General features: G+C 37.0%; 1 protein-coding gene across 2 annotated transcripts; it reads left to right on the plus strand.

Moving 5' to 3' along the window:
• The first annotated feature begins 293 nt into the window (after positions 1-293).
• Positions 294-27,187, plus strand: GPR155 (G protein-coupled receptor 155). 2 transcript variants are annotated; one of them, XM_014880221.2, is made up of 16 exons: positions 294-432; positions 4,660-5,165; positions 8,588-8,987; positions 10,308-10,473; positions 11,686-11,841; positions 12,871-12,954; positions 14,238-14,358; positions 15,691-15,775; positions 15,863-15,953; positions 16,957-17,230; positions 17,885-17,986; positions 19,714-19,847; positions 21,316-21,411; positions 22,263-22,327; positions 23,008-23,145; positions 25,231-27,187. In XM_014880221.2, the coding sequence occupies exons 2-16, from the start codon at positions 4,706-4,708 to the stop codon at positions 25,451-25,453; spliced, it is 2,595 nt and encodes an 864-aa protein (XP_014735707.1). In that variant the 5' UTR covers positions 294-432; positions 4,660-4,705; the 3' UTR covers positions 25,454-27,187. The 2 variants fall into 2 exon arrangements, with proteins under 2 accessions (XP_014735707.1, XP_088024148.1); XM_088168022.1 differs by having other exon boundaries at positions 25,178-25,316.
• Positions 27,188-27,608: the final 421 nt, after the last annotated feature.

The following is a 27,608-nucleotide window of genomic DNA, read 5'->3' on the forward strand; positions in this document are numbered from 1 at the left end:
AGACAGCAGCGGCTCGTTCCGCTCTCGTACGCCAGGGGAGTGGGCTTCCGAGCCCGGGGGAAACCCCCGGGGGCCAAGGCGGCGGCGGAGACCCGCCGCACCCGGGCGCCCCCCGCGCGGCGGCCGGCGTGCCGCCATCTTGCGGCTGCTCCTTTCCCCGCCCGCGCCGCCGCGCAGCCCCGGCCTGCCCGGGGCCCGGGTCCGCTCCCGGGGTCCGCCCACGCCCGGGGTCCGCCCGAGGCCCGCCCGCCCGGGGCGCTGAGCCGGCTGCGGGAGCGGGGCTGTCGCTGGCGGGGCGGGCCGGGGCGGGCCAGACCTCCCCTCCCTGGCCTCGGTACCGGCGGCCTCGGCCTTGAAGGGGTTCTCAGTTTGGCAGAGCACAAGCCCTCTCCGCGCACCCCTGTGCGGAGGCGCCTGCCGAAGGCTAAGTAGGTAAGCTGCCCGCTCCTTTCCCCAGCTTCTGGCGTAATTTTCTAGTGAGGCAGCTGTCACACAGGGCAGTGCTGCTGGCTTTTTATCTTTGACTGAAAATGTTGCGTTCTCGTAACTGGGATGACCATGGGAAGGAGAGCAGTGATGGGCTGGGAAGGGGCAGGCGAGAGGCGTTGGTTTTGTTGTAGCTTTGTGGCCGCAAGTCAAAGGATTTTACATCCCAACTTGGCAAGTGGTGCAAGTGAAGCGCTTTTTAAGGGGTGCTGGGAAGAAAATGTTACCTACCTTTGAAAAATGTTTTGCTGTCTGCTTCAGAAGTATGTATGTATTTGTTGACAAGCCCAAAGATCAGCCTAAGTTAAAATTAAGGGGAGGTATGTTTTTCGTTCATTTTGCGAGTTGTCATTCGGTGCCTCTGGCAACTGTTGCTTCATTTGGTCTCGTCTGATCTCCTGCACTGCCAAAGTTTTGTGGAGCTTGAAGTGTTGCTGTGTGAGCTGTGCCAGTCATGTGCTCAGGGCAGGCCTCAGTTTCCCCAGTGTCCAGTGCATGCGGCTTCTTCAGCTGCCGCACAGCCAGGGGCTTTCTTGGGATGGCATCGTGGGAGAAGGATGACAAAGGAAATGTGATCTTGAAAAGCAACTGCTCAGAGACACATAAGGTGTGTGATGTTTCTTGTGGCATTGTCTAGGTCTGCAGATATAGGTGGCCCATTTCTTGTGCTGTTGCAATAGTGTTCTCTCTCTGTTTTCTTAGCCCAATAAAGAGAAAAGTAAAAATTGCTATTAACTAGCAAGAATAGGAACTGCAAGAATCACTTTTTCCCACTTACTTTTATCATTGTATCTCTCTAAAGTTGCTTCCTCTTTGACTTACTTCACTAATTTTTACATGCAAATGCATATAGTGCATGCTTATCTTAGCTGAGGATGGGGTAATAGAGCTGCCACAAGTGGTAACTCCTCCTACCTCAACTCCATTTTAATCTCCCCGAGTAAAATAATGTGTCATCTTTACATTAAAGTAGGAGAGTTTCTGCATTGCATTAAAGTAGGTCATGTTGTGGGATATAATTTATGAACAATGTGCACGGTCTTGCCAGTGTCACTGTATTATCCTGAGCGTGATTATCAATTAAAGACCAGTGGGGAGATAGATATACAATTATCTATCAAATATATATATATAATTCTATTATGAAATTATCTCTTTTATTCACTGATGCTGTCCTTTGACTTTCATTAGAAAAAGAAGATGAAAGGGATTTTTGCCTTCCTTTGATGAAGGAGACAATTTCTCTATTTCTGTACTCGGAGAGGAACCTGACATTGCTTAACTCACAGCTGCTGGAGAACTGAGTTTCTGGTCTGGTGAATTTTAAGACTTTACAAATATTGACAACCTACAAGAGAAATGTTTTATGGGAAGTTTAAACTGCACTTGCTACTTGCTGTGTGTCTATTGGTGGTCTTTATACAAGGCTTCCTCTCGTGCAGGCTTACAGTCTGGCTGCAAGCAGCTATGCTTGGCACAGTTGACAGCCAATAAGGCAGCGTTATTCCTAAAAATTGTGTCAGTATTGGCCTGCAGTTCCCAAAAACGCAGCTGTGGAGTTCTCAAGGATTCAATTCATGAAGGATAACTACAAATCCTTTGTTTTATGGAGTCAAAGCTAAGGGGTTTCCCTTGCAACTGTATTATATTTCCTTATTTTAGTGTCATTTGTCTGGTTAGTTTGCTACATCTACTATAAAGAACAAACTGATTTCAATGTAGAATATATCAGGGTTTGGATTTGCATGAGATCATTATCTTTGATTTCATTAAGAATTGTGAATTGAAAATTAATTTCATTCTTGTGAGATGCTAGTTTGACATAAGCTTGAAATGTAACAAGGCTGTATATTAAATCTGTGATTAGTCATTACATAATCTCACAACAATTATATAAATGTCTGTATCCTTTATAGTAAAAAGTGCTGAGATGTACTCACTGTGTTAAGCGGAATATAAAAGCTTGCCTTTCTGGAAAACACTGCTTGGCAATAGATACTCTGTGTTGAGTATGAAGGGTTTGGGATGTGGATGTCTCTCAAGCTGAAGAGATGATTCACTCTCCAAGCCCTCTGAGGAGTGCCAGCAGCAGCTTTTACTGTGATGGAGTTTTCTCTTCGAAACTCTTGTGGTTTAGCAAAAATTTGTCCTGTATGACTTGCCAGGGTCCCTTGTAGTGAAGCTGAAGGAAGGCTGCAGGAATCTATCTATATCTATCTATCCATCCATCCATCTCTCTCTTACAAAAGATGGTTTGGGATGTGTGGGTGTGTATCCATGTCAGTTATGATTTAGTGACGAAGATACGGGATTTAGTGTGTTCTATCAACTGATACAACGTAACAGTCAGTCATATTTGTTTAAGTCCTAAATTATGAAATGGGAACAAGGGCACTTCTGTCTTTTTTAGCAGTTTTGTGAGGAGAAATAATGATTTTAATACAGAAAGAGAGCGTTGTCATTAGCCTTGGATAGGAAGGCACAGGAGAAGGAATGCTAGAATTTAGGGATAGATACAGCTGGAAAACACTTCGACTACAGATCAAATATTGCATTTGGTTAAAAAAGTTTCACCTGTATCTTATTGCTGAAAAAAAACCCTTGAGAGAGCAGTGAGTAGGTTGAACACGTTGCACTGCTGGGAGCTTTACCTCTATGTAGTGCTGTAAGCTTGAAGAATTTAACATGGGGCTGTGCTGAAAACCTGCTTTTTACCTGGCAGCTAGTGTAGAATGTGGCTGGTTTCTTTCAAGAATTCCATGTTGGAAATCTATCTCTAATCCTCTTTGGGACATTTTGCAAATTCCAAAAACATCCTTAAGTTCTTCTAGTAGAAGAAATGGTTTGTTGTTTGCTTCGTTTATTGCGAGTTTTGCCCATTGTTGTGTAGCAAATAATACTTTGAACTCCTGGTACAAATACATCTAAGCTAATGTATCATCTGTAATATAAGAAAAGTACAGCCTTTAAAATAAACCCTACTTGGAGTGAAACTCATTTTCCTTGGGAGAAGGGATAGCCAAGGCTATTGGACAGATTTGGAAGATGCAGCAGCTCAGTCCAGATGAATTACAACAGCATCATGGAAGTGCTTACGAAAAGCCTTAGGCATAAATAAAAGTCATTAGTCAAAGAGATGATGCTTGTGAACATGTATATGCTGCATGCCAGGATGTGAAATAGACCTTGCACGACCTCACCTTTGGGCTGACTTGGTTTGCTTGCTTATTTGCCTGGCTGTTGTGTTCTGTGTTCCTTGTGGGTAGGATATAAAGAAGCTGGGAAGATTCCTAAACCGGTTGTTAATTTGCAGATTGTGCTGTACAAAGCATTGTTTGGGACTTGGCATCTTGACTTCACCAGTGATACTTTAAATAGCTTAGGGGAAATCAGTTCACCTTTGCCTTAGTTTTTATCCCTACAAAGTGGGGTAAATCATCTTGACTTGCTAACCAGAGTACTTCAGGATTTAGTCATGTCAGAATTTTATGTGCGGTTAGCTGGTGGACTGGACAGGTCTCGGAGCTATATTGCCAAAGCCATATCTGTTTCTGGCAGGACCTTGCTATTGACCAATGAATATTTGTGTTTGATGTCCACTCTCTTCATCTGATTTGCAGACTTTACATGTCTGCTTGCATATAGAGAGGCTGCAGTGTTGTAATCAGCCCTTTCAAAGGGAATCGCTGCTAACAAATGAGGAAAGGGGGTCAGCAAATATTTCTATTGTATATAAATACTTCATGCTTAAATTTCACTGCTACAGACCTAAAGAATTGTATGTAGAAATATGGGTAGACTCTAGTGCAATGAATGAGATCACTCACTGCTGTGTCATATGTGGATTCTTTGCTAACTGAAAAGTGTATCATTAGCACATGATATTGAAATGTTGGGAGAGGTCAAAGTTGCACAAAGCAAGGTACAAACTTCAAGGGTGATACGATGATTTAAACTCTGAATCTTTCTGGAAGGTGGAGAGGACCTTCCTAAATGTTTTTGTACCAGAGTGGAGAAGCTTTGATTCTTCATCAAATTTATCTTCCTTTCCTGGTGCTCAGTTCATGTATTGTTATGTGCTATTCCTGTTGTCTATTCTGTAATAATTTAAAAGGGCATAAGCTTGTACTTAAAGGAATACAGTTAATAAATGTACTTTTGTTCCTTTTACAGATGAGATCATTTCACACTCTTCTTTTGGAAGAGGTGGTCAGAGGAAATGGATAGCTATTCAGACTTCACTGCACAGAACCTCTCCTCTTCAGCTAATATGTCTCTTTCTTTGCCTGGACAAGCTGAACTCAATACCACTGGTGGTACTCCTTCTATGTCAATAAGCAGGCTTTTCCCAGCCCTGTTGGAATGCTTTGGAATAATTCTTTGTGGCTACATAGCTGGAAGAGCCAACATTATCACATCAACTCAGGCCAAAGGACTGGGAAATTTTGTGTCTCGTTTTGCACTCCCGGCTTTACTGTTCAAAAACATGGTGGTACTTAACTTTTCTAATGTGAATTGGTCCTTCCTGTACAGTGTTTTAGTTGCCAAAGCTGCTGTGTTTTTTTTAGTCTGTATTTTAACATTGTTAGTAGCTAGTCCTGAGAACCGATTTAGCAAAGCAGGTTTGTTCCCCATTTTTGCTACACAAAGCAATGACTTTGCACTGGGATATCCAATAGGTAAGTATGTTTTCTTCTTTAAAATTAATTGTCACTGTTTGCTTTTATATTTCCATAATTTGAAATTGACTTTTGAATTGAAGTTCCATGCAATTGAAATAATTTATGAAGTGCCTCTCAAATTCTCTTTGAGACTACTCATCATCTAGGAAAGGTTAAAACTGAAAGAGAGCAAGTTGGTTCTAGCAATACAAAAAGCAAGGTGTTTGATTACATAATTGAAAATACAGTTGCAAATGAAAGGTCAAATATGCAATTCCAGATTATACGTAAGAAGTAGATCCACATTTTAGATTACTTTAGGAGTTAACAGTATCCTTCTGCTTATTCTAGGGTAGCAATCTTTTTCTTATTCTCTTCAAATTTGCTTGATATATATAAACTTTAGACAAATGTAATTGCATAATTTTTTTTTAGATGAAAATACTGTGTTTCCCTCAGTTGCATCTCCTGAGATTTATTCCTCTTGAAAGAAATCAAAAGTATGCCACAAATGGGGCTGTGAGGATTATGTCTTTGTTTGTTGGGATGCATTTTAGATGCCAATTAGAGTTTCTGGTTTTTTTTAATATGTGTATTTTGGGGGTCTCTGAATGTATGTCCATTGTATCCTGGTTTAAACATGCTTTCTACTTGTACTTTCTTCTAAGACTGCATATGTCTTCAGGTACTTCATGATTATAAGATATGATTTATATTTTTTGTATGTATGATCTTGCCAAAATCTACACCATTTAGAGCTTTACTGGAATAATTACTGCAACAAAAACATTGTAGGTTCTTGAGGTTTATTTCCTCTTGTCCTTTCCTTTCTCCCATCCCCAAACTTTCGCTGGTATTTAGTTCATGCTGCCACCTGTGCAAACTTTTTACTATTAGTAAAATATTACCCAAGCTTCTCTGAAGTGTTTGCAGGACTGGTCAACAAAGAATGCCTTGATGTTTTTCATGTGACAGAGGCAGTGTTTTGAACAAAACCTGAACTTTTAATGAGAAAAAGTATTTTAAATGCTGTAGCAGTAGAAATTGGTAAATAAAAGAAATCAGTATTGACAAATTGTGCACTAGACCAATGCTATTTAAAAAGGCAGTTTGAACTCTTAATCATTCCTGAGCCTTCATCCCACATAATTTCTTTAATGCATTACTATTATTATTTATTATTTCTTTACTATGCTATTTTTGCCATTTGAAAAGATTTGCACATAGGGAAATGAAAATGCAGGTCAAATTTTTGAAGCTTAAAGTTGTTTTTCTATTATCATGGTTATGACAGTTCTAGATTAAAAAGTGATGTTGGAGTGAAAAAGAACCAACCAGCAGAGAGGTTTGGTAGCACACTCCTGATGCAGACAGAATTATTATGATAGAAAGCTTTGGGGGTTTTTTTATTACTGGGTAATAATGATACAACTCTGCCAAACAGATTCAAGTATTCTCTAGAGCTGTGTGTTAAAGCACAGGTGTAGCAGAGGTCTTGTGTGGGTGACAGTCACTGTGACTTTACTCATGCTCATTGTATTAAGCATGGACAGCTAGCATGTGATTTATATGTACTTTTGAGCAGCTGGAACATTGGTTTTAAAAATATTAAAATATCTTTGATTTCGGTTTTTGTTATGATCAGCAAGCAGATACCATGATTTAAATAAAAAGAAAACTTTTCATCAGTGATAGAAGTTGTGGATTATTTATACTACCTTAACAATTCCATAAGAGTGATTTCTTATTTTTTTTTCACCCACTGACTTGGTGATCTAATTCCACTTTTTGTACCTAGTAAAATGCATTCTGACATCATACATGATTTAAATTACTTGCAGACTTTAATTTATTGCCTTAAGTATGCAGCTTCACTTTACCAGAAAGTAAAGATTTTTAGAATTTTTCACTCAGACATTACTTACACGTGACGTGTGGAGTTGTGTTTGAGTGACATGGGCATTTTATATAAAGCAACAGAAAACACTGGTCTCAAGTTTTAGGGAAAAACCTATTTACATAAAAAGTGTCCAGCATGTTTAAAGTGGTTTTGATTACCAGGATGTATTTAGTGCTTAAAACTGGCTTGTTAAATGCAGTAACTAACTCCACACTTGGTACTTTTGTTCAGCAGTCCATTTAGGATTTTAGTACAGGTAGTTCTTGTACATGTACTTTAATAATAGCCTGTAAACGTAAAAACACCTTTAGTGGCTTTTTTGATATATGTAGGAAATCAGCTAGTTAGAATGTCAGTTTATTTGGTCTAAAGAGGAGACTGTTCAAAGTGAGCACTGATTTAGCACTTGGAAGTTCCTGTCATTCCAGAGGCTTAAATAATACAAAGGTAAAACTCTTTTGGATTTTGAAAAATGTAGTCATGAGGAAAAGCTTTTTCAGAAAAGGTTAATAATGTTGTTATCAATAATTATGAATTGTATGCGTAGTATATATCTAATACATAGTATATATAATAATTATGATGATACAATTAACTATATGTTCCTATATTATAATTGACATGCTATTAATACCTATAGTATGTTATTGATGATTACTAATAACAATAAAATTATTAAATATAACAATTATAAGTCAGGCAAAAACATTCTACTTTTAAAGCATCGGGTGTTTTTCTAATTCATATTAGCACTGAATCTTGTATATGTTTCCGAAGTATTTTCATTATTTTTGAAGTGCCTTGAGTACTTCAGATAAGTACTTTAAAAAGACTTGAAATAAACTTGAAATAAGAAGCAATTCTACTTTGGCTCAGATATGTAGTAGTAATGAAAACAAAGCCTCGTGATTTAGAGTTCCTTGAAGGACCGTAACTGCAGCAGTAACTCTTGTCCTAAGTAGTCCCAGAGAATGAGCCAATAGTTATGTGATAAACTCTTTTTTTCTGGTTGTTCCTTTGTTGAATCAATGTTGAAAGATCACACCTCACTTATCCATTGAAAACTGATTAAATTCCAGACAAGTGAGACTCCCTTAAGATGGGAAGCAACTTGTATCCTGCAAAGGTGCATTTAATCCTCCACAACTGTCATGTTTGTGGGGAGGAAAAGCAAGTCAGAAATAAAGCCAAAATTTTTCCAGCATTTGGGATGACTCAAAGAAAATAAAGAATTGTTAAAATGTTTTCTTTTTTTTTTCCTGTAAATGTTGACTGATTGTAGGATGGTTAAATAGTATTTGATAGTTAATCTGGTCCTTAATGTCTTCTTTAGATAACTGTGGCCTAATATGATTAGACATACTTCTCTTCCTGTGTTATCTTATATTGATTGTTAATTAAATGGATTCCTTCAGTTCCTTCTGGAGGAAACTGAAATAATTTTCTTTAGTTTTTAGAGAGCAAAATTAAATTTCAATATTTCAATGTATTTTTCTGCTGAAATGTTATGACTCATAACTCTTCATTTCCTGTCTTCTAGTTGAAGCTTTATATCAAACCACTTACCCAGAGTATCTCCAATACATTTACCTAGTGGCTCCAATATCTCTTATGATGCTAAACCCCTTGGGGTTTATCTTCTGTGAAATCCAGAAGTGGAGGAATAATCGCACTGTGTCACAGAGCAAAATCAAAATAGTGGGCCTAGCACTCCTTCGAGTTTTGCAGAACCCAATTGTATTCATGGTCTTCATAGGAATTGCCTCAAACTTTATTCTTGGCCAGAAAATTCCTGAATACCTTGAAAACTTCCTTGATGGACTGGGCAGTTCATTTTCTGGCTCTGCACTTTTTTACCTTGGACTGACTATGGTGGGACAAACAAAAAAACTGACAAAGGGTATGTTTGTTGCACTGATCCTTCTCATCACAGCTAAACTGTAAGTTCAATTTATGTATTTTTAATTTTGTTCTCTAGATGTTTTGAGCTCTGAATACCCTGGTCAGATGGCTTTTCTCTCAAAAGCATTATAATGATAGTACATTTCACTTCCAGTATTTTGAGTGAGTGCATCCCAAATTCTTTGATAGAATACAACTGTTAATTTTTAAAGGAAATTTAGTAGACTAAAAACCTGTTGTCAGGCTCTGCAGAGAAAGAAAATCATGGGTGCTGTACCTTCATGGACTGCCTGCAGGCCATCTGTTGTGAATTGTGTATTTGGAGAAATAGTAGCTTAAATTAAAATTTAATGAATAAGTAGTTAGACAGTAGTGAGTTTAAGTATATTTGATTAGTATGTGTATGTTATTTGGCTTAAACAATGCATCTCCAAATTAGTTGGTTTTCCTCGCTTTATCTGTAAGTCTTTGAAACTGCTATATTGGAAGAGTGTAAAAATGGTCACTTTATGCTTGACTTTTAAGCATGAATAAATGCCAAGTTCTGTTTAGAACTTACACCATCATCATCTTCCCTTGAATATATCTCAGGGAATATTTATTTATTTATTTAACATTAACTATTAGATTTCCTACATAACTACAATTAACATAATAGAATGTTTGGGTTTTAAGTTTATATTGTCAAGTTTGAAGGTGCGTTTGAGTATTAAGCATAACTAATCAGCAAAGTTAAAGACCTAGTCTGTAAACCAGCTTAATGACAAATTTTGTAATGAAAAAAACGTGAAAAACATTGGTTTTTAATGTTACCACTTTGCTTTACTGTAAAGCTTACACTGAGTGTGTGTGAGATCTGGGCTATTGCTGAAATAGCCTTGATGCTGGCACTTTGCTAGCCAAAACCTTTGGCATGGGATACTTAAGCTTGAGCCCCTATTATATTTCAGACAGCTTGCAAAAAGGTGGACTGAGTTTCAGAGCTGCTGACTGCTTGTAGCTGCTATTACTGTGACAGTTGAAAAATGAGAGGGTTTTTAATGTTTTGCCACTTTAAATTTGAAGTTTGTACAAAGAATGTGTCTGCACAATCAGGGAAGCTGCTTTCCATACTCGAGTTTGTTGTCATGTTTTTCTTTTTTATTTTAATGTAATTTGTGACGTAAGAATATTAAGCAGCTGGTAAATATTTTGATAACAATAAAAGAAATCATTCAAAGTGATGTCAGTATTTTACTTTTCATAAATAGTATTCAAACAAGCCTTAAATTTCCCTTTTATTAATTTTCTGGGTAAAGAAGGGTCTTGTTATAGGTTGAATAATATTTTTTCAATTACTTTTTTCCCCTCTCTTTCAGGCTCATGATGCCGTTTCTCTGCAGAGAGATGGTGGAGCTCTTGGACAAGAGTGACAGCGTGGTCAATCACACCAGTTTGTCAAACTATGCATTTCTTTATGGAGTTTTTCCAGCAGCACCTGGTGTCGCAATATTTGCAAGTCAATTTAATATGGAAGTAGGAATTGTATGTAGTTAAACTTTTCCAGATATGTCCTAACTTTAGCTTAACTTTGTTGATGAAATAAATAAATAAGTGGGTTTGAAGAATTTGCTTTTCTGTAGTATAGATATCTTAGAATTACTTGTACTCTCAGGATCTTTCCTGATGTCTTAAGTGTCTTGATAGTCCTCGTTCTTTTTTTTTTTAATTTGTGACTCTAGTAGAAAGAGCTGGGATAACAAAACTTGTTAGATATAAAAAACTGCGTTGTTTTTTGGGGTTATGTTTTTTTTCAAAGACCTATCTTTGAGTTGTTTTTGTAGGGGAAAAAGGAAATTATATTACTGACTTCAGAAAGTAAGAATAGTGTCAGTTTAAAGCTGAAAATTTATGAAAGATCTTAAGCTTTAACTGATTCAGTTGTGTTGCCCTTCAGTTACATCTTGTGATAAGAAAGCATTTTACTTTTTTTTAATATGTCTATAGTAATGGGTACCAATTATCTTTTCAACTTAAAATGAAATTTTAGAATTGTTTCTACGACTTGAAGTGACATTAACACATTTTTGTTGATTTTCATTGTTTTTAATGCTTTCTATTTTGTAATTGTTTAGAAGTATTTAGTTTTTTTAAGAAAAAAGGATAATAAAAGTAAATCTTGCAAGATAGAATTTTATGCCCTACTTAGAAACTTAGAAAAGCTCTTTAAAGCAGAGTCTCTAGTATGGGTAACAACTTACACTTCGATCATTGTGCAAATTCTAGAAAGTGGACAATGAGAAGCCAAACTAGAAATCACTTGTAAATACATATGGCTTCTTCTCATGAATTGATGCATATTAATATTTGCATAGCTACATGTGATTTTTTAGTTATTTATGGTGTGAATATTTATATCCAAAAGCAAATAGTGACAGTGTAAATTCATCCCTAGACTGCAGTCATTAGTATATTTGACACACATGATAAAGCTCTGTAGAAATCTGCAGTAGGAAACTCTCTACTCCTGGTATTTCAGTAGCTTGTTAAATTTTTCAGTTTAGCTGTGTGTTTAAACCAGATCCTTTCTGGCTGAAATTCTAAATAATGTGTTGTGGAAATAACTCATTGTTTGTTAAAGGCGTGGGTATGTTTAATTCAAAGGTCTAATTTTGCCAGTGGCTTTATTCCTGAAAGCAGATTATTTAGCTTGAGATGTGACTAACTCCGTTGTTGTTACTGTTTGACTCTTGGCAGATTACCTCAGGCATGGTGATAAGCACCTTTGTGTCTGCCCCCATAATGTATGTTTCTGCATGGCTGCTGACCATCCCATCCATGGACCCCAACCCACTGGCAGCTGCACTCCAGAACGTCAGCTTTGACATCAGCATCGTCAGCCTCATCTCTCTGGTGGGTGCTGCTGGGTGAGACACAAAGGCCCGCGTGGTCAGGGCAGCTGAGTGCGTCAGCAGCAAATTGAGTCACCGTGAGAGTTGTGTTTCCTCATCAGATCCTCATGCAGAAGGATGAGGAAGGAGTTAAAAATCTTGATTAAGCAGTGGGTCTGCTGGAAAGCTGCACTGTAGAAAAAGATGAGTGACTGAATTAGAGCATTTAGTGAAGAGCTTGAGAGGCTTTTTGTTAGGTTTGTTTTCTTTTTATAATAACAGGGTGTGAGGGAATTAAAGTACCGGCTTATACCGCAGAGACTAGTTACATCAAGCCGAGTGAAGTGTTTGGATGTCACAGTAATGAGAGCTGTGTACAAACTTCAGCTCCAGAAATGTCAGTGCATATTTGTTTAATGAAGTCTTAATAAACATTAATGAAATAATTTAACCTGAAAAAATTATGTTTATCAAATTCCTTTACTAGAAATTCTTCTCTTAAAAACTGAGTTGGTAATCCAGAAGTCCAACGTGAATTTTGTTTTGGTTTTATAGAAAGTTTAGCCAGTTTGATTATTTTATTTGTTTTTTTAAAATAAAAACATCCATGTTGGAAGGAGTTAGAGTTTTCTGAAGTTGTCTCACTGAAGTCCTGTTGTCTTGAAACTTTGCCTGAAGGGAAGCCAGAAGTAAATGCTACCTCTTGCTGTCAGATCATTTTGGGAGATTCAGAGGGGGTTGGTGTGGATTTAAAATTCTAAATTACCAGGCTAAACTGTGGTCATTTGTGTCCTGAGGAGCTAACAGGCTTCTGTGTGCTCCAGGCAAGTTCTTGGTCTTTCCTGGAAATACTTCACCAACATGAGAACACAAAGATGTATTGCTTTTTCTGACTACAGCTGCTGAGGCACAGAGGCTGGCAGCATACTGTAGCGGTCATGTTGTCAAGATCTGTTGTATATTTAATTTCACTTCTATCTGCCAGAATACTCATCTTGTTCTTTTGGGTTTTGTTTTATTCCTAAATTATTTTTCTTCTTGTATGTTACAGACCTGGTCTCTTACTGTTGTTGTTCTGAGTAAGAAATACAAACAGCTTCCTCATATGATTACAACGAATCTGCTTGTTGCTCAGGTCAGTAGTGGGGAGAATGCTGTTGTGTGAGTTTTAGGGTTTAAGTACTTCTAAAAAATTTTGTATGTTTGGTTTCTACAGTGAGGTAGCCAGCTGTGGAGGGCAGGTGAATCTAATGTGTGATTTGTGTAAACAATTTCTGTGCCTTGAAATACACCCTTGAAGAAAATGATAGTTAATGTGGGCACTGTGATTCCTAAACAGAACTATAAACTGTCAGAATGGAGAGTGGCTTCTGAAGTGTTTTCATGTGCCCAATGCTGTTGAGTGCACTTCTATTTCAATTTATACCCATCTGAAGCTGGCAATACCAGGAGCAGCAGCAGCTGCCTGTGTTTGACTCTATTGTGACCCAATTCAAGGAGCTGAATAGAAAAATAATCCCTGTACTGGTTTATGCCCCTGAAGCTCTTGCCGAGGGATCAGCAGGTGCAAGTGCTGGTGCAAGGATGTGCAAGAGTGTGTGAGAATACATGGCTGGTGGCTAGGGAAGGCAAAGCCAAGTGGCTCTGGATTAATTTTAATTGTTATTTAATCTGAGAGAACTGCAGAGTACATGCTCTTTATTCCCTTGAAGTCAACTGCACAACTGGAACAGCCTGTGCTTGTAATACATCTGTGTGGTAGTGCTTTCTGAAGTATATTTTTAAAAATATCTCTATAGATAGTAAACTCTCTGAGCTCTGACCATGGAGTCACATTTGAAAAATGTCATGTATGAGAACTGCAGGTGCTTCTGTTCTGTAACAAAAAAGCTAGCTTTCAACTTAAAAAAAAAAACAAAAATTGAACTATTGTGTTGCTGTTTCCATAATACTTCAGCCTATCTTTTCAGATTCTTTCAGTGCTAAAGTTATCATATATGCGATATCACTGGGTGACAACTGATGTGTAATTCTTGGCTGAACAAATACCTCTGTTTCACGTGCAAATCATTTCAGGTAAATGGTTTGTGCTTGCCAAAGACATCACCATTTACTTACTATAAGGTATATAAAGTTGGGGGGTTTACCTGATTTGCTTTACTCCTAGTTTATATGAGCTCTATACTTTGTGGAAAAAAACCCTCCTGAAAATAAGGTAGCATAGTCTAGTGACACAACTGTAATACTGAATTTACTGTGGTAGTGCTTCACTGCTAAATGGAGTATTCTGTTCATAAAATCACCCTCCAGTGCATCTGGGGGTGGAGTTTAAAGTTTACTGCAGGTATATGTCTTGCTGTTCAGTTTTTCTTGCCATTCTGCTTTTCCAGTTTAAATGATGGTATCTTTTCTTTCCAGTTTATTGCTTGCATTGGAATGGTGGCATGGAATTTTACTGTTAAAGAGAAAGACATCACCATACAGATCCTCGTATTTATATTCCTCTACAGCTCACTTTATAGCACCTACCTATGGACAGGTATGATTTTTCTAGGCAGAGCCCAGGTACTGTAATGAAAGATTCATGTCCTGAAATAATGTTATTATATTCTTCGGAGTACTTGTTCCTTTCACGTGTTTGTAGTTCTACAAATGGGGATACCTGTAAGTTCTGCTGAGGTAGGTTTAGTGTTAGGCACTGCTGCTGCTGCTGGAAGCTTCTACCTGGGCAGGTGTGGCTTGCCTTTGCTGGATACTGCAGCCTGGCTGGTGTGTGACAAGAGACAAGAGCCTACTCTCAAGGCAGAAGCAACTACAAATAGAATATGTTATAGAAAATATAGAAAATAGAAAATGAATATGGTGGGTTGCCTTTCAGCTAGTCAAAGACTTAATGATGATTTTTAATTAATGCAGAGTTTAAGATTTTAATTATTCAGCATTAACTAGATCTAAAAATCTGGTGCATCGAAAAGTAGAAAATACAGAATGAAGGGAAATACCCAAGTAGCTTTAAAACCTCATTCCCCTGGAAACTGTGATTTCTAAAAACAACATGTGTGCGTAAGATTAACGCAGGAATTTAAATAGAAAGAATTGAAAGATGCTTCAAGAAGCTTGGAGAGCCTTACATACATGATTTTTAAAAAAGAGACTTTGGGTATTCAAGATATTTTTGTCCAGAATCTATGGGTTTAATTCCTGTGGTGTTTTTCTGGAGTGAGTTATATTTGTTTAGCTGAAGTACCTAGCTCATGATTGACGGGGCCTAACACAAATACTAGCTTTCCTTCCACATAAGAATGTTGTGAGCTGCTGAGGTGTGAGTAGGATAGGTGGTTCCAGAAGATACTCCCATAGAGTTATATACATAAAAATATGCAAAACTTTTTAGTTAAATTTATCCCTGACTTTACAAAGGACTAGTCAGTTTTAAAAGAAACATTATAACTTTATACAGCACTATTTCTTGATTACGAGAGAGTGTTGGGATAGAAAACTGCTGTTAATATCTAAAGAAATTAGTTACTTGAATCTTACATGTTCTTATGACAACTTTTTTAATCTTGTGCACCTTTCTTAACATTTAGAAGTGAATATTTAATGTAAAATGTCCTGGAATTTTTTCAGTGTTTCACTATTAACATGACTTTTTAGGCAATGGGTAGCTCTAATTCTAGTTCTAGTTCTAATTTACTGATTTACTTTCTCAGAATACAATCAGACAAATGATTTTGGCCTATTTAAAGGTCTGAGAAGAATATCGTAAGTTATTGAGCAGGTCACATCATAGAATTTCCAAGCTCTGTACTTACCAGTTCCCTTTTTAATAATAAACAAGGCTTTTCTTCTGATTTTGGTTTTTTTTTAGGTTTTCTATCTTTTTCTTTGTTTCTGTTGAAGAAGAGAGAAACAGTAAAGATTCCTGTTGGGTTCATCATCATAGCTGGATGGGGGTAAGTTAATTCAAATGCTTCCCTGCTGAATTAGTGGGAGCATGCTAAATATGTTATGTTATATTACTTCCTATTTTGTTCTTTCAGAGTCCCAACAGTTCTGATAGGAATCTTACTAATTGTTGGTGAACGTAACAACACTAGTATTGACTCTGCCTTTTTCTATGGAAAACATCAGGTATGAACATCCTCATCACTTCAGACTTCTGCCATGCTACATGTGCAAGCAGCTTTCAGTCAAAGTACAGGCTACTATAATAGAACTATCTTTGTTAAATGATGATCGATTGATACAAAAATGTATTTCTGTAATGAACTACCAGGAACATTTGTTTGGAGAAGGACCTTCATGTTTAGGCAGCTATGACTAAGAAAAAAAGGGAGTAGGCTTCTCAAAGAGAAAACTTAGGAGTGGTAATGAGTTGCAGAGCCCTTTTCCAGGTGACTAATTTGTATTCTAGCATGATAGTTATCTAAAATTGTTATTACCCATATCTAATTAATGGCTTTTGGCCTGTAATAGATAGGATATACATCACCTGTGTAGCAGTAACTGCTTGCACTATGGTAGGCTTCCCAGCACGAGCATAGGTTGAAAGACCCTGAACTACCATTTTTACCAGTAAATAGTTCCTCTTATCAGAGGATATGAAGTGTACTAGCATAGGTATTTGTCATGCTTTTCTCTCTCATTCTTATGGATAGAGAGTCCATGAGTCACTCAGGATTGTTCATGTGGCACTTTCACAAGTACTAAATAGCCTCAGAGTGGATTCTGGGTATCAGTGGCAGATGATTTGAAGGAAAGACTAATTAATAGGGTGCTCCCCATTGGCTAGAGCATGTAAATTAGAGCACATTCCTCTTTGGAATTAAAAGGTACCTGAGCAGAACTCAACCCAGAATACTGGTGATCCTGAGAGGAAGGGGGAGGAAAATGAGGGGATGTTTTTGGATTGCATGGGAAGCAGGGGTCCACACTTAGAAAAACAAACAAACAAGCTGAGTTACTCAGGCAAGGAAAATTAGTCTCTTTCAGTGCCATGAGGTACAAGAGCAGTAAATACAGAAAACATAGTCTTGTTCAGATGCATTTGTAAGTGTATTTAGGAAAGTTAGAAAGAAAGACATATGCAACTGTTTTCCTATATTTTAGTGCATTTTCTTTGTTTTCTTAACAGATAATTACCACAGCAGTGATACTGTTCATCAGTATACTGATGTCAGGTGTCTCACTGATGTGCATGAACAGAAGTAGGCAAGGGTCCAGCTATGGGGTGTTGAACCCATACTCACCACGCAGCTCAGTGGAGGAGGTTGAAGTGGAAGGGAGTGGGCAGAATCACATTTCAGCCACTGTGACTCAGTCTTCTCCAGAATCTTCGGCACAGTCTTCTCCAGAATCTTCTGCACAGTCTTCTCCAGAATCTTCTGCAAAGACATCTGCAGAAAGAGGTAGATAAAGTAGATTTGTATAAAGAGTAATTGGCTTAGGGTACTATAAACTAATATTCCAAGTGTAATTCTGACCTGGGAAGGACGGTTTACAGCTTCAGGTGTTAGACTAGGGTAGAAGAAAATCTAAATATAACTGCCCAAGTATTTAGGTTTGTGTTTCTAAGAAAAGTTTGATTGTTACCGTAGTAAGAGTTGTGTAAGTGGACAAGAAGAAAAGCCTGTGGATGATTTCTATGTAAGTAGTGATACCTTGATAAGGATGTGGTAAGTGCAGCCCATTAGGCATTTTAGATTGTTTACACACTAAATTGTCTCTCTGAGAATGAATTAAGTGCCAACAGAAACACTCAATGTATTTCTAGTTCTCTTTTGTATGTAGCCTTTTTGATCACCTCCTGGTTTTTTGCCTATAACTGAAACTACTTTGCTTCACTGGTGGTAGTGTTATGTTAAACTATTATTATTAGTGACCTGTTGGTATTGTGACCCATTACCCTCTCAACAAATTGAAAAAACATTAAGTCTTTCTTTTCCTTTTGGGTTATTTTTGAGCATAATAGTTAAAGCTGCATAGAATATATTGTTACACTTAGAAAATAAATTATGGTAGTGAAGGAAGCTAACTGTCCTATTACTGTATATACTTAATAGGTTGCTGTTCTTGTCAAACAACAAGTGGTGAATTATCCTGTGCTAAAGACAGCAAAGCAGTGCCAAATGCTGTTGAAAGCAAAGTTCCTCCCATTGAGACAGGTAAAGCAGTACTATCTCCTTGTTTTAATGCTACAGGCTCTTCCTTAACATCTTTGTGTTATTCTCACAAAGAAACTGTTGTTCTCTCAACTCCACCTGGATAACTGACATTTTGTATTAAGTTTAATTATTAGGCAACATTATAGATGTTCTCTTCTGCTGATAGTTGTTTGTAGTCTTTCAGTGCTCAAGGTGGACAATTGTTTAGGATGTCACTTTTTTTAGCACAAAGCTACTTTTATGTGTTCTGAGCATTCAGACTTCACCTCTCCATCATTGTCTTGTTTGGATGCTAGGAAGTTGAATGCATAACCCTACTTTGCATTGAGCTTTTAACATAAGCTACTTTTTTACATTCTCATATTCACATCTTGCATCTTTTAAAAAAGCCTTTGTAATCAGGCACAGGTTTTGAACACTAAATGAGATCTAGAGGAGCAAGTGCTTACTGCAAATTAGATTAAATATCCATGCTGCTGCGTGCTATGTATGTCTAGAGAAGATGGATGGAAAAAATCGACTAAGAGGGCCTTAGGAGTCACTAAAATAGAAAAAAGTGGATTGAGCTGTCTGTTCAACACCTGTCTGAAAACTGCATGCCCAGTGCATTCTCACTGTACATCACTGTCAGTAATCACAGCTGGCTCCCAGTACGACTTGGCTCTTTTTCCTTGTTTTTATGCGTTCTTAGCAAGAAGTTCATATCCTTATGCTTTGTTTGCATGCAGCATAATTTTCAATAAATCTAAATATTTCACACTGAAGCATACTTCAGTTATATCTCGTTTCACAAAATTCTCCCTTTCTGCATATTGCCAACTATTTAATCTATTAAGTAATTCAGACAAGCACCATAAGAATGTCTTCAAGAATAGAGGAAGGCAAATTTAATTTTCTTATCCTAAAAGATAAGATAGGAAATACCTTATGGTTGAGTGGAAATGATTTCGACCTCCCGAGTGAACACTTCAAAACTATAAATCAGTAAAAGCAAATTGTAATGCATACACTTTTGTAACTTTGGCTGCAATAATTACTAATTCTTCTACTCTCTCACTGAACTGCTCTGAGTTATCTGGTGCAAATTCTTAGGTATGATCTTGCCAGAAAGTTTTTCACTGCCATCTAGAGGAAGATACTCAGAATTTCTTAGAGCTTTGTAACTGGAAGACAAGCATCCATTCTTTGTGTTTGGCTCTTTTCATTGACAGAATTGTGATTGTGTTCTGATATACAGTGTTAAAGATATAGTCACAGACCTAAAATAAATATGGTTGTCTGCCTGTCTGATGCAGAGCTCAGCAAGACTGAGATGCAGAGTAAAAGCAGTAGAGCTGACAGTATATTTGACTATTTTCAGAAATAAATTTAAAATTTAAAAACTTCCCAGAGAAATAATTTTCATTATTCATTATTATTTCGTTATTTTTTTTATTTCTAATAGTGTTTTCTCAATGTTAACCACACAATTCAGTTTGAATTAAATCTTTGAAAAAAAAACTGTTGCAAAAACCTTTTTCGTTTTAGAAGCACATGTAAACTTTAACTGTTTCATTTGAGAGTAGATGTCTGAGCAGGTTGTTGTCAAAAGCAATATTAAATTTTGTGCGTGTCACTTCAGTAGAGATACTTACAAGGTAATTTGACTCAGCAAGTTACATTAGCAAGTTTGTTCATGGAGCTCTCTAGATAGAAGCCTAAGGAAAAATTTCTGATTTGTTTTTCAGTGGATCAGTGTGTGAATCACTGCAGTGCTCAGACGTGTGTGTTGGCTCAGGAAGAGCAGCTTCTACAGACTGGAGACAAACAGCTGGCCAGACATGTGCTGCTGTGCTTACTTCTTATTGTTGGCCTATTTGCTGTAAATATTTTTTTCTCCCCATGTTAACTCATTGAGGTAGAATGGTTTGTAGGAAAGCTATGTAGACAATCCAGTCAAAATCTTCCAGTTGCTTAAGTAACAATTAAGTAAAATAGAGGCTGTATTTTAGTTCCTTACTGGAAGAGGGATGTCATAAAATTAATTTTTCTGTGCCACATCATAAATTAAACGCAAGTTAAAATGGATGATAGTGAGCAAGATACTGGGGAACCCTAAGGGGGGAAAAAAGTGAAATTATATCATATCATTCATCACTACTGCCCCTCTTCCCAGTTTTCTCAAGAGTTCTTCCCTCTTCTTGAAATTCTTCCAATTATCAATTAAAAATATAAACTGAATTCTACTTCTGAAGGAGACTACAAAAATTGTTCCATCTGATGAGGCTTATATTGGAACTTGGATTTCTCTGAGGTATTAAGACTAATCTTAAGATTATTTCAAATGGAAAAATGCGATTTTGTTGTTTTTAGTGGTGTTTGGAGCAATGTTGCTAAGTTAGTGTTACCACTCATCATTACTGACTCCAAGATGTGTTGGTGGTTGCTCCTGTGTGCAAGTGTGAAATAACAGAAAGTAATGCATTGGGGATATAATTTCAATTTTTAACTGTGACAAAGGTGAGAAACTGCTCTCTGAATCTAATGCTCAAAGTTGAGTTTCTTGTGCATGACAGTTGGGGGAAGCAATTTTATTTGAAATGGAAAATACTGTGGCACAACAAAGCAGGACAGTGCAGCACAAGAATGTGGGTTAATAGCTACTGCTGTTGCTTTTCAAGTTCTGTTAAGTTACAAAATGAAATATTTCCCTTTCAAATTTCCTGTATCAAGTATTCCATGCTAGTATATTTTGTACATCTATTTTATGTTAGCCTATATTTTAGCTGTATCTGAATGATTACGTCGATACTATGAAATAAGATCTGTTACTTTAAAGAATTAGCTTTTACACCCAAATGAGTTAATTTTGGAGGTTTCCTCCTTCTGTCTGGCATCTCAAATAGCTGAAGTAGTATGTGCTTCAGCTTAACATAATCTTAACTTTGCAAGAAATATGTAGAAAGCACCGGTCTCAGCTAAGCAGCCTGAAGACAAACACTGCAAATCTGTCTGGGCTAATATTGTCTGTGTTATGTTGAAAACCTAAGTATGCTTAAGCCAAGTTCCTTACATAAACATGTAAAGAGGCAGAACCTCTTACACTGCTGTGTTTTGCAGTATTATGTTTAAAACAGCCAAGGTTCCCCCTCCTACCAAGCTATTAAGCCTAACTGAGATAATGTTTTAAGGTGTTTATTACCTCTTATTTGTCTTTATCTGAATAATTTGTTAAATAGAGACCATGAACATTGTGCAAGAATTATTAGCATGTGAAGAGAAGAAAGCTTTTGATTTTTAACAGTCAGGTTATGTTTGTGAGTTTTGTTGTTTTTCTATTTTCTTTACAGAATCTCTCTAGTTGCTTGTGGTGGCTGTTCAATCAAGAGCCTGGAAGGCTGTATGTGGAACTGCAGTTCTTCTGTGCTGTGTTTAATTTTGGTCAGGTACTTACCAATGTTTGTTCTGAAAACGACCTTGTTGGTGGGTGTTGCAGCAGATAATGCAATTCTTCTATGACCGTGAACACTTTCAAAAATGCAAATGACAACCGAATGCCAAATGCTCATAAACTGAGTAGGAATTTAGCCTTATTTGTACCAAAGCTTCACTGGTGTCTCATCTGTGGAGTTACATCAGTTGTGAGGCAGCTCCATGGATGCTTTCTCTGTAAGGTTTAGATGATTATCTCTGGTTTCAGTGACAGCACCACAGCAAAGAGCTGAAGATGGATGCTGGTTCTGGCTGCACATGGCCTGTTTCAGTGCACCTGACACAAGGCAGCTTTGTGACCCGTGAAGGTGAAAGCCAGGCAGTGTTAATACACACACTAAAGGCACATTTTACACATCCATGGCACGTGTGCCTACAAGATGCACTGTAGTATCAAGTAATGACAGTTTTATATAAAAGCTGCACAGAGAAATGAATTGAGAGCATTCTAACACTCAAATTGCTGTAAGTCTGTTCTTTCCTTGGCATTAATAAAGACAGTTTTAATACCTGAGTATGTAAGGTTACCAGTTATCCCAAAGTGTCAAGTGGCATGTTACAGCGTTAGTTTTACTGAACTATTTTTTGAAGGTTTTATATGATGGACTGTTAGATATTGATATGTCTTTTTAAGGTCAAAATGAAAAATCATAGCAGAAGCAAAATGCATTTTGAATTCTATTTAGAGAAGAGGGAAACTTTCTATTTATGCACGAAATGTATTTGGCATTGCATTTTTAATCTCTGTTCTATAGAAACCAAAGCTTTTGCTTAATGTCACTCTTTCTATATTTTTTTTCTCCAGGGCTTCATTTGCTTTGGTATTTTTGGCTTAGATAAGCATTTAATCATTCTGCCATTCAAGCGAAGGTAAGTAGAATCTTTACACTTACACCTATAAAATTAATTATTATTAATAATTTTTGAAGGGTGTGGAGTTTTCAGTGCTATAGTACTCTATTTCCTATTTAATCTTCCAAATTTCTTTTTCTCTCCCACTTGTAGAGACGTAATTACAGTTCACTGTGTGAGAGGTATTTCTGCCATCCTAATGACACTTTCAAAGACATAAGTCCTGCAGGCTTCCTAGAGGTGAAATTTTTGCCAAATGATGGATCTTCAGAAATCATTTCAGCTGATAAACTAAAACTTACATTCTGATTCAGCATCTGTATCTATCATCCCTGTTTTAAAGCCCTGTGTTCATAACCCCATGCCAGTACTTTGTGTGGATAGGCCCTTCCACAATGGAGGAGTGAGTTTTACAAAGCTGCCTTTACCTTTGAGCTACCTGGCTGCTGTGTGAATCCAGCAGCTAGAGCTGGCTCCCAGCTACTCTCTGACTTTACTTTTGCCCAAGCCTAGAATAACACCTCTGTGTTCAAAAGCCATACAAATATATTAGGAAGATTATATGTAAAGTATTGGGCACAAAAAGAGGTTGTGATAAGCTTCCTGGGAGGTCCATTCTATTATTTGCAGTTTCCAAAAAAATGCCCCTACTTGATTTGCTGTCTTGAATTTTTCTTTTTCTTTTTTTTTTTCCCTAGACTTGAGTTTTTCTGGGGTGGAAGAGAAGCAGCAGGGCATACAGATGCCTCTGTACCTGAGGAAATCAGGATGACCTGTCAACAGTTTGTTCGTTATCACAGAGATCACTGTGTCAAAAGTATTGTCAAAGGCAGAAGGTAAGGTTCTTCCCTGCACATATAACCTGTTACAAAGCACATAGCTCACCTTTTGAAAATAATGAAATGCAGTTAATTTCGTGGGTGATCCCTGTTGTGGTATAATTATTCAAACTTCAAGGTTAGGATTAAAAATTTAACTAACAGAGAAATGCTTCTAGCCTCACACTGAAACACTGAGGTGCAAGTTATCATATTATCTCACTTAGGTTTTAAATAAATTATAAAAAGTTTTATATCATTAAGGGATTTCTCCAGGTTTTACATTTAACTGGAGTCCAGAGGATAAAATCTTTCTAAAAAAAGTGTATACAATAATACCTGTAGTAATGCGTTGAGACCCTTTGTTTTGTTTGTAGAGTAAGACACTGTCTGTGTTAGTAACCAAATGTTTGCTAGTGTGTAGCTTTTATAGGAGGCAAAACTGTTGCAACTGATTTTTGGATTTACTCAGAGGCCACTCAATGTGAAAGATCATAATGGGTTTAGGACTTGGACAGCTTCTCAGTTTCTACCATTTATTTTACTCATACCTCTAATGAGGCCTTAACTTCAATTTTGGAGACCAGTAAAGATTTCAGAAGCAAATTATATTGCCTAAATCAAGGATTATGCCTTCAGATATGTGTAGGTGGATAAGAAGAGAAATGCGGGCAGAAGCAGCAGGAACAAGATAAAGATTCTGCCTTTGATTAAATATATGAAATGGAAACATTAATTGTTCTAACAGGACACTGACTATTCTCGTCATGTAGCTTTTAAGTAGAACTAGCTTGGCAGGGTGGGGTGGTCTTTTAATGGTCAGGTACTCCAGAACCAATATTGCAAAACTGTTTTAGTCAGCATCACGATTTTTTTCAGTCTCTTCAGAAGTCAGTAATGTTCCATAAGAAAGATGTATTAGAAAATGTCTCTTGTGAAATAGAACAGGTTTTACAGCTGTTTTTCCCATGCCTGTCCTGCTATTGTGGTTTCTTGGGCTTTGGGCTATTCGTTTAGTTGTACTTTGTGGTTTTTATTAATTCTATCCACCTGAGAATACACAAAATTATGACATTTGTTGCTTTATTGTTGTAGCATTATGTTTGTGCATAACTTGGTTCAAGTCTTATTTCTCCTTGTGAGTTAAAACAATGCATTTATCTTCTCATTTTAAATATTCTTCTAACTTGATCCTATTCTCTTTGATTTAAATGTGCTATAACTGAGACGTTGTAACCATGGATTTTAATTTATTTTCATTTTGCATCTCCTAATAGAGGTTAACGCTTGCTCTGTGTTACTGCTGCTTTTAACTTAAAAAAAAATAGAGAAAATTTTGGCTTATGCTGTCTTTTAGTTCTTAATCACCTTTAGAAACCTGTACTAGGGTTAGAGTAGATTTTAGATAACCATAGAGCACATTTTAGATAACCAGAAACATTCATTGCTGCAGGTAAATTTTTGCACGGTATGTCTGCTGAGACTACACAAATTATAGCATCATTACCTGATAAATACATTTTTAAAAAATGGTCTTGTTGTAAAGGTTTTGGTTATTCTTAATACTGCATGTGTGGTCAATATTTAACAGGATATGCAAGTTATAAATGGGCTTTGTTTGCAATGTGTGTAAGCAGTTAGTGTCTGTTTAAAAGTGTTCAGAAATTATAAAAATAATTAAATTCAAACAGAATCCTTGTTGCTGGGGACAGATTGCTCTCCAGTCAGGTATTTTGTTGCAGAAAGGATTATGGTAAGAAGTACATGGGAAGTAAGTATCCAAGAAATAGAACTGCATTGTGTGAGTTTTTAGGAAAAATGCTGCTGATGTTCACTGAATTTTATTTGCAATTTGGATTTTATTTAGAAGCCTAAAACAATTTGGTATGTCCATATTGCTTCTCACTGAAATGTCTGTAGGAAAAGGTAGTGAAGATTGGCATGTCCCTAATATACAAAACTTGCAAATTCTCTTCTAACATGCTCTTAACTATCGTGACGTCTTTCCTTGTTTCCTGCTATTTTTTCCTTGCCTTTCCCCATCGAGCAGTGGTGATACCAGATTTACAGAACATGTGGGTGAATCCTTCCTTTGACATACAGGTGTGGTGCAAAGATCTCCACTGGCATCTTCTATGGCTGTGACCTGGTGAACTGGCTCATGCAAGTTGGCCTTGCCTCTGACCGTGGAGAAGCTGTGGTGTATGGGGACAGACTGCTGAAAGGAGGCGTCGTCCAGCACATAACCAATGAATTTGAATTTCGGGATGAATACTTGTATTACCGCTTCATTCCGAAGAAATCAGTTGCAGTTGAGAGCCACTGACCTGAGCATGCAGGCAAAGGACGGGTGGTTGGGGTGAGTGTGACCACCTCCTCTGCCTTCACTACTGAAATTGGAAGTATTTCTTTCTCAGAGAACTGTTATTCTCCCTTGTAAAATTAAGAGATGTGGTTCTACTTGTGTTTATTCTGAAGAAAATGGTAGAAAGTTATATTTAGTCAGCATTCCAATCAGAATGCTACTAAACAAAACCAGATGCTCTGGATTTAGAACATTTTTTCCATTTTGAGCAAAACAAATAGTAAAATAGCATGTGTCGCTGTTGTATTTTAGAGGCATTATAACTGCAGCTTTAATACTGGTGCCACGATGAGGAAAAAAACTCCATGAAGGGTATTTTTCATGTTGCTGGATGTTCTCCATATTTTAGTTTGATGAAGTATTGATGCCTGTTTACAGTCAAGCTTCCCCTGACTTCAAAGAAGTGAGATTTCTTCTGTCATACCTCAGTTTATACTACTCTGCTCTTGTCTAACACCAGGAATTTTTTTTAGCTGCTTACACCTGAGATCAGGTGGGGTTTTTCTCCTTCAAAGATAAAATATCCAGTTAAAAATATAGAATTGCTGTGACAAAGTTTCCAATATCAGGAGATCAAAGCTTGGCAAATACTGAGTGGAATAAGTAATGGTTTTGTACAAATCTACCAAATCTTAAAACCATAGAAACATTCAGCATTCTCCCAAAATAGGAAATTATATAATGAAGTAAATTAATATATAATGAATATAATGAATATATGGTGGTAGTAACAGCTTTATCAAGAACAGATTTTTACATTCTGAAATTAGCCTTTACAGTTTAAATGAGAAGTGCCAGCATCAAGTGAAGATTTTATGGAAGCCTTGGGTACATGTGCAAGTCAAGACAAAATTCTTTTTCAAATCATGAAACTTTTAAAATTAAATTAATGACTTTTAAATCTGTTATATAAAGAACTCTAAATGAACATCCAGATTAGGGTTTAGAGTAGCTAAATATCCTAGATTTTAGTTGGTTGCCTAACACAGGTTTTTAATAAACTTCAGGTATCCTCCTACTAGTTACTTTAGTGTCACTGATTCCTGTGCACTAAAGGCAGAATCTGAGGACCTGTGTGTCTTCTGCAATATTTTGAAAAGGTGAAAGACAAAGTATTGCCATTATGCTGCCCTTTTAAAACTGCAAGAACAGCATTTATATGTCTAGATAAAAATTTTATGTGGTGAGGGAAAGGAATCCAGGTATTAAAAATTATTTGCTCAAGCAGATGAATAACGATTTTCATCGTTTTTTTAAAAAGCCTTTCCCTTAAGTTTTTCCTTTTTTTGTTACAGCTACTTTTGCATCTATTTGTATTTCGAATTAAAAGTGATCTTAGCAGCATAAGCTACTATTCAACAAGCAGTTGTTTTATGGTTGCTACAATTTCCTGCAAGACTTAAATTGAAAAAATAATTCCTTTTACTATCAGTCTGCAGTGTGCACAGAAACAGAACATCCTGCTGCTTATGTATGCTGTACAACCTGGTATATTTTAATGTTTTCCATCAACAATATAATTGATGTTTGTATCAGGCTATGGCCACAAAGGAAAACAGCGTATTTCCATTATGAATGTTGAAGACAGGTGCATCAAATATTTTGGAATAATTAGATATATGTGACTTAAGAGCAGAAACTGCAAGTATGTCTGGCTTCTAAATACTGCAAGTTGTCAATAAATCTGTTACTTGATTTCAGAGTTCTGAGCTGTGATGTGGCGTGTGTGAGGGTTACGGGTGCCTGTCAAGGTTTACAGCAAATATATTTTTCTGAGAGATTTGTTAACATGGCTCTTGGGTTTCAGTCCTGGTATTTCTTAAATCCACCCTTGATCCTTTACAAGTATGCAGAGCACTTCTTAATGGGTGTCCACCCAAAGATGGCTCCATACTAGAAGCGTGTCACATTGTCATCTACTTACCAAATGCAATTTTGTAAATTAATTCTTCAAACATTCAGGAATTTGATCTTAGGGTAGTTCTACAGTTCTATTTATAGTCATTGTTCTTGCACTCTTGTCTTTCTCATTTTCATCATAAAAGTCCTGCTTCTCTTTTTATAATGGCTCTGCCTTCCCCTAGATTTGAACACAACGTATCTGTTTAAAATAAGA

Source organism: Sturnus vulgaris, chromosome 7 (assembly GCF_052056855.1).
Source record: "Sturnus vulgaris isolate bStuVul1 chromosome 7, bStuVul1.hap1, whole genome shotgun sequence".
Lineage (NCBI taxonomy): Eukaryota > Metazoa > Chordata > Aves > Passeriformes > Sturnidae > Sturnus > Sturnus vulgaris.

Coding starts and splice junctions, on each gene's coding strand:
- GPR155 (XM_014880221.2), top strand. CDS start 4,706: ATGGATAGCTATTCAGACTTCACTGCACAGAACCTCTCCTCTTCAGCT. Junction 5,166..8,587: donor TGCACTGGGATATCCAATAG/GTAAGTATGTTT, acceptor CCTGTCTTCTAG/TTGAAGCTTTATATCAAACC. Junction 8,988..10,307: donor CTTCTCATCACAGCTAAACT/GTAAGTTCAATT, acceptor CCTCTCTTTCAG/GCTCATGATGCCGTTTCTCT.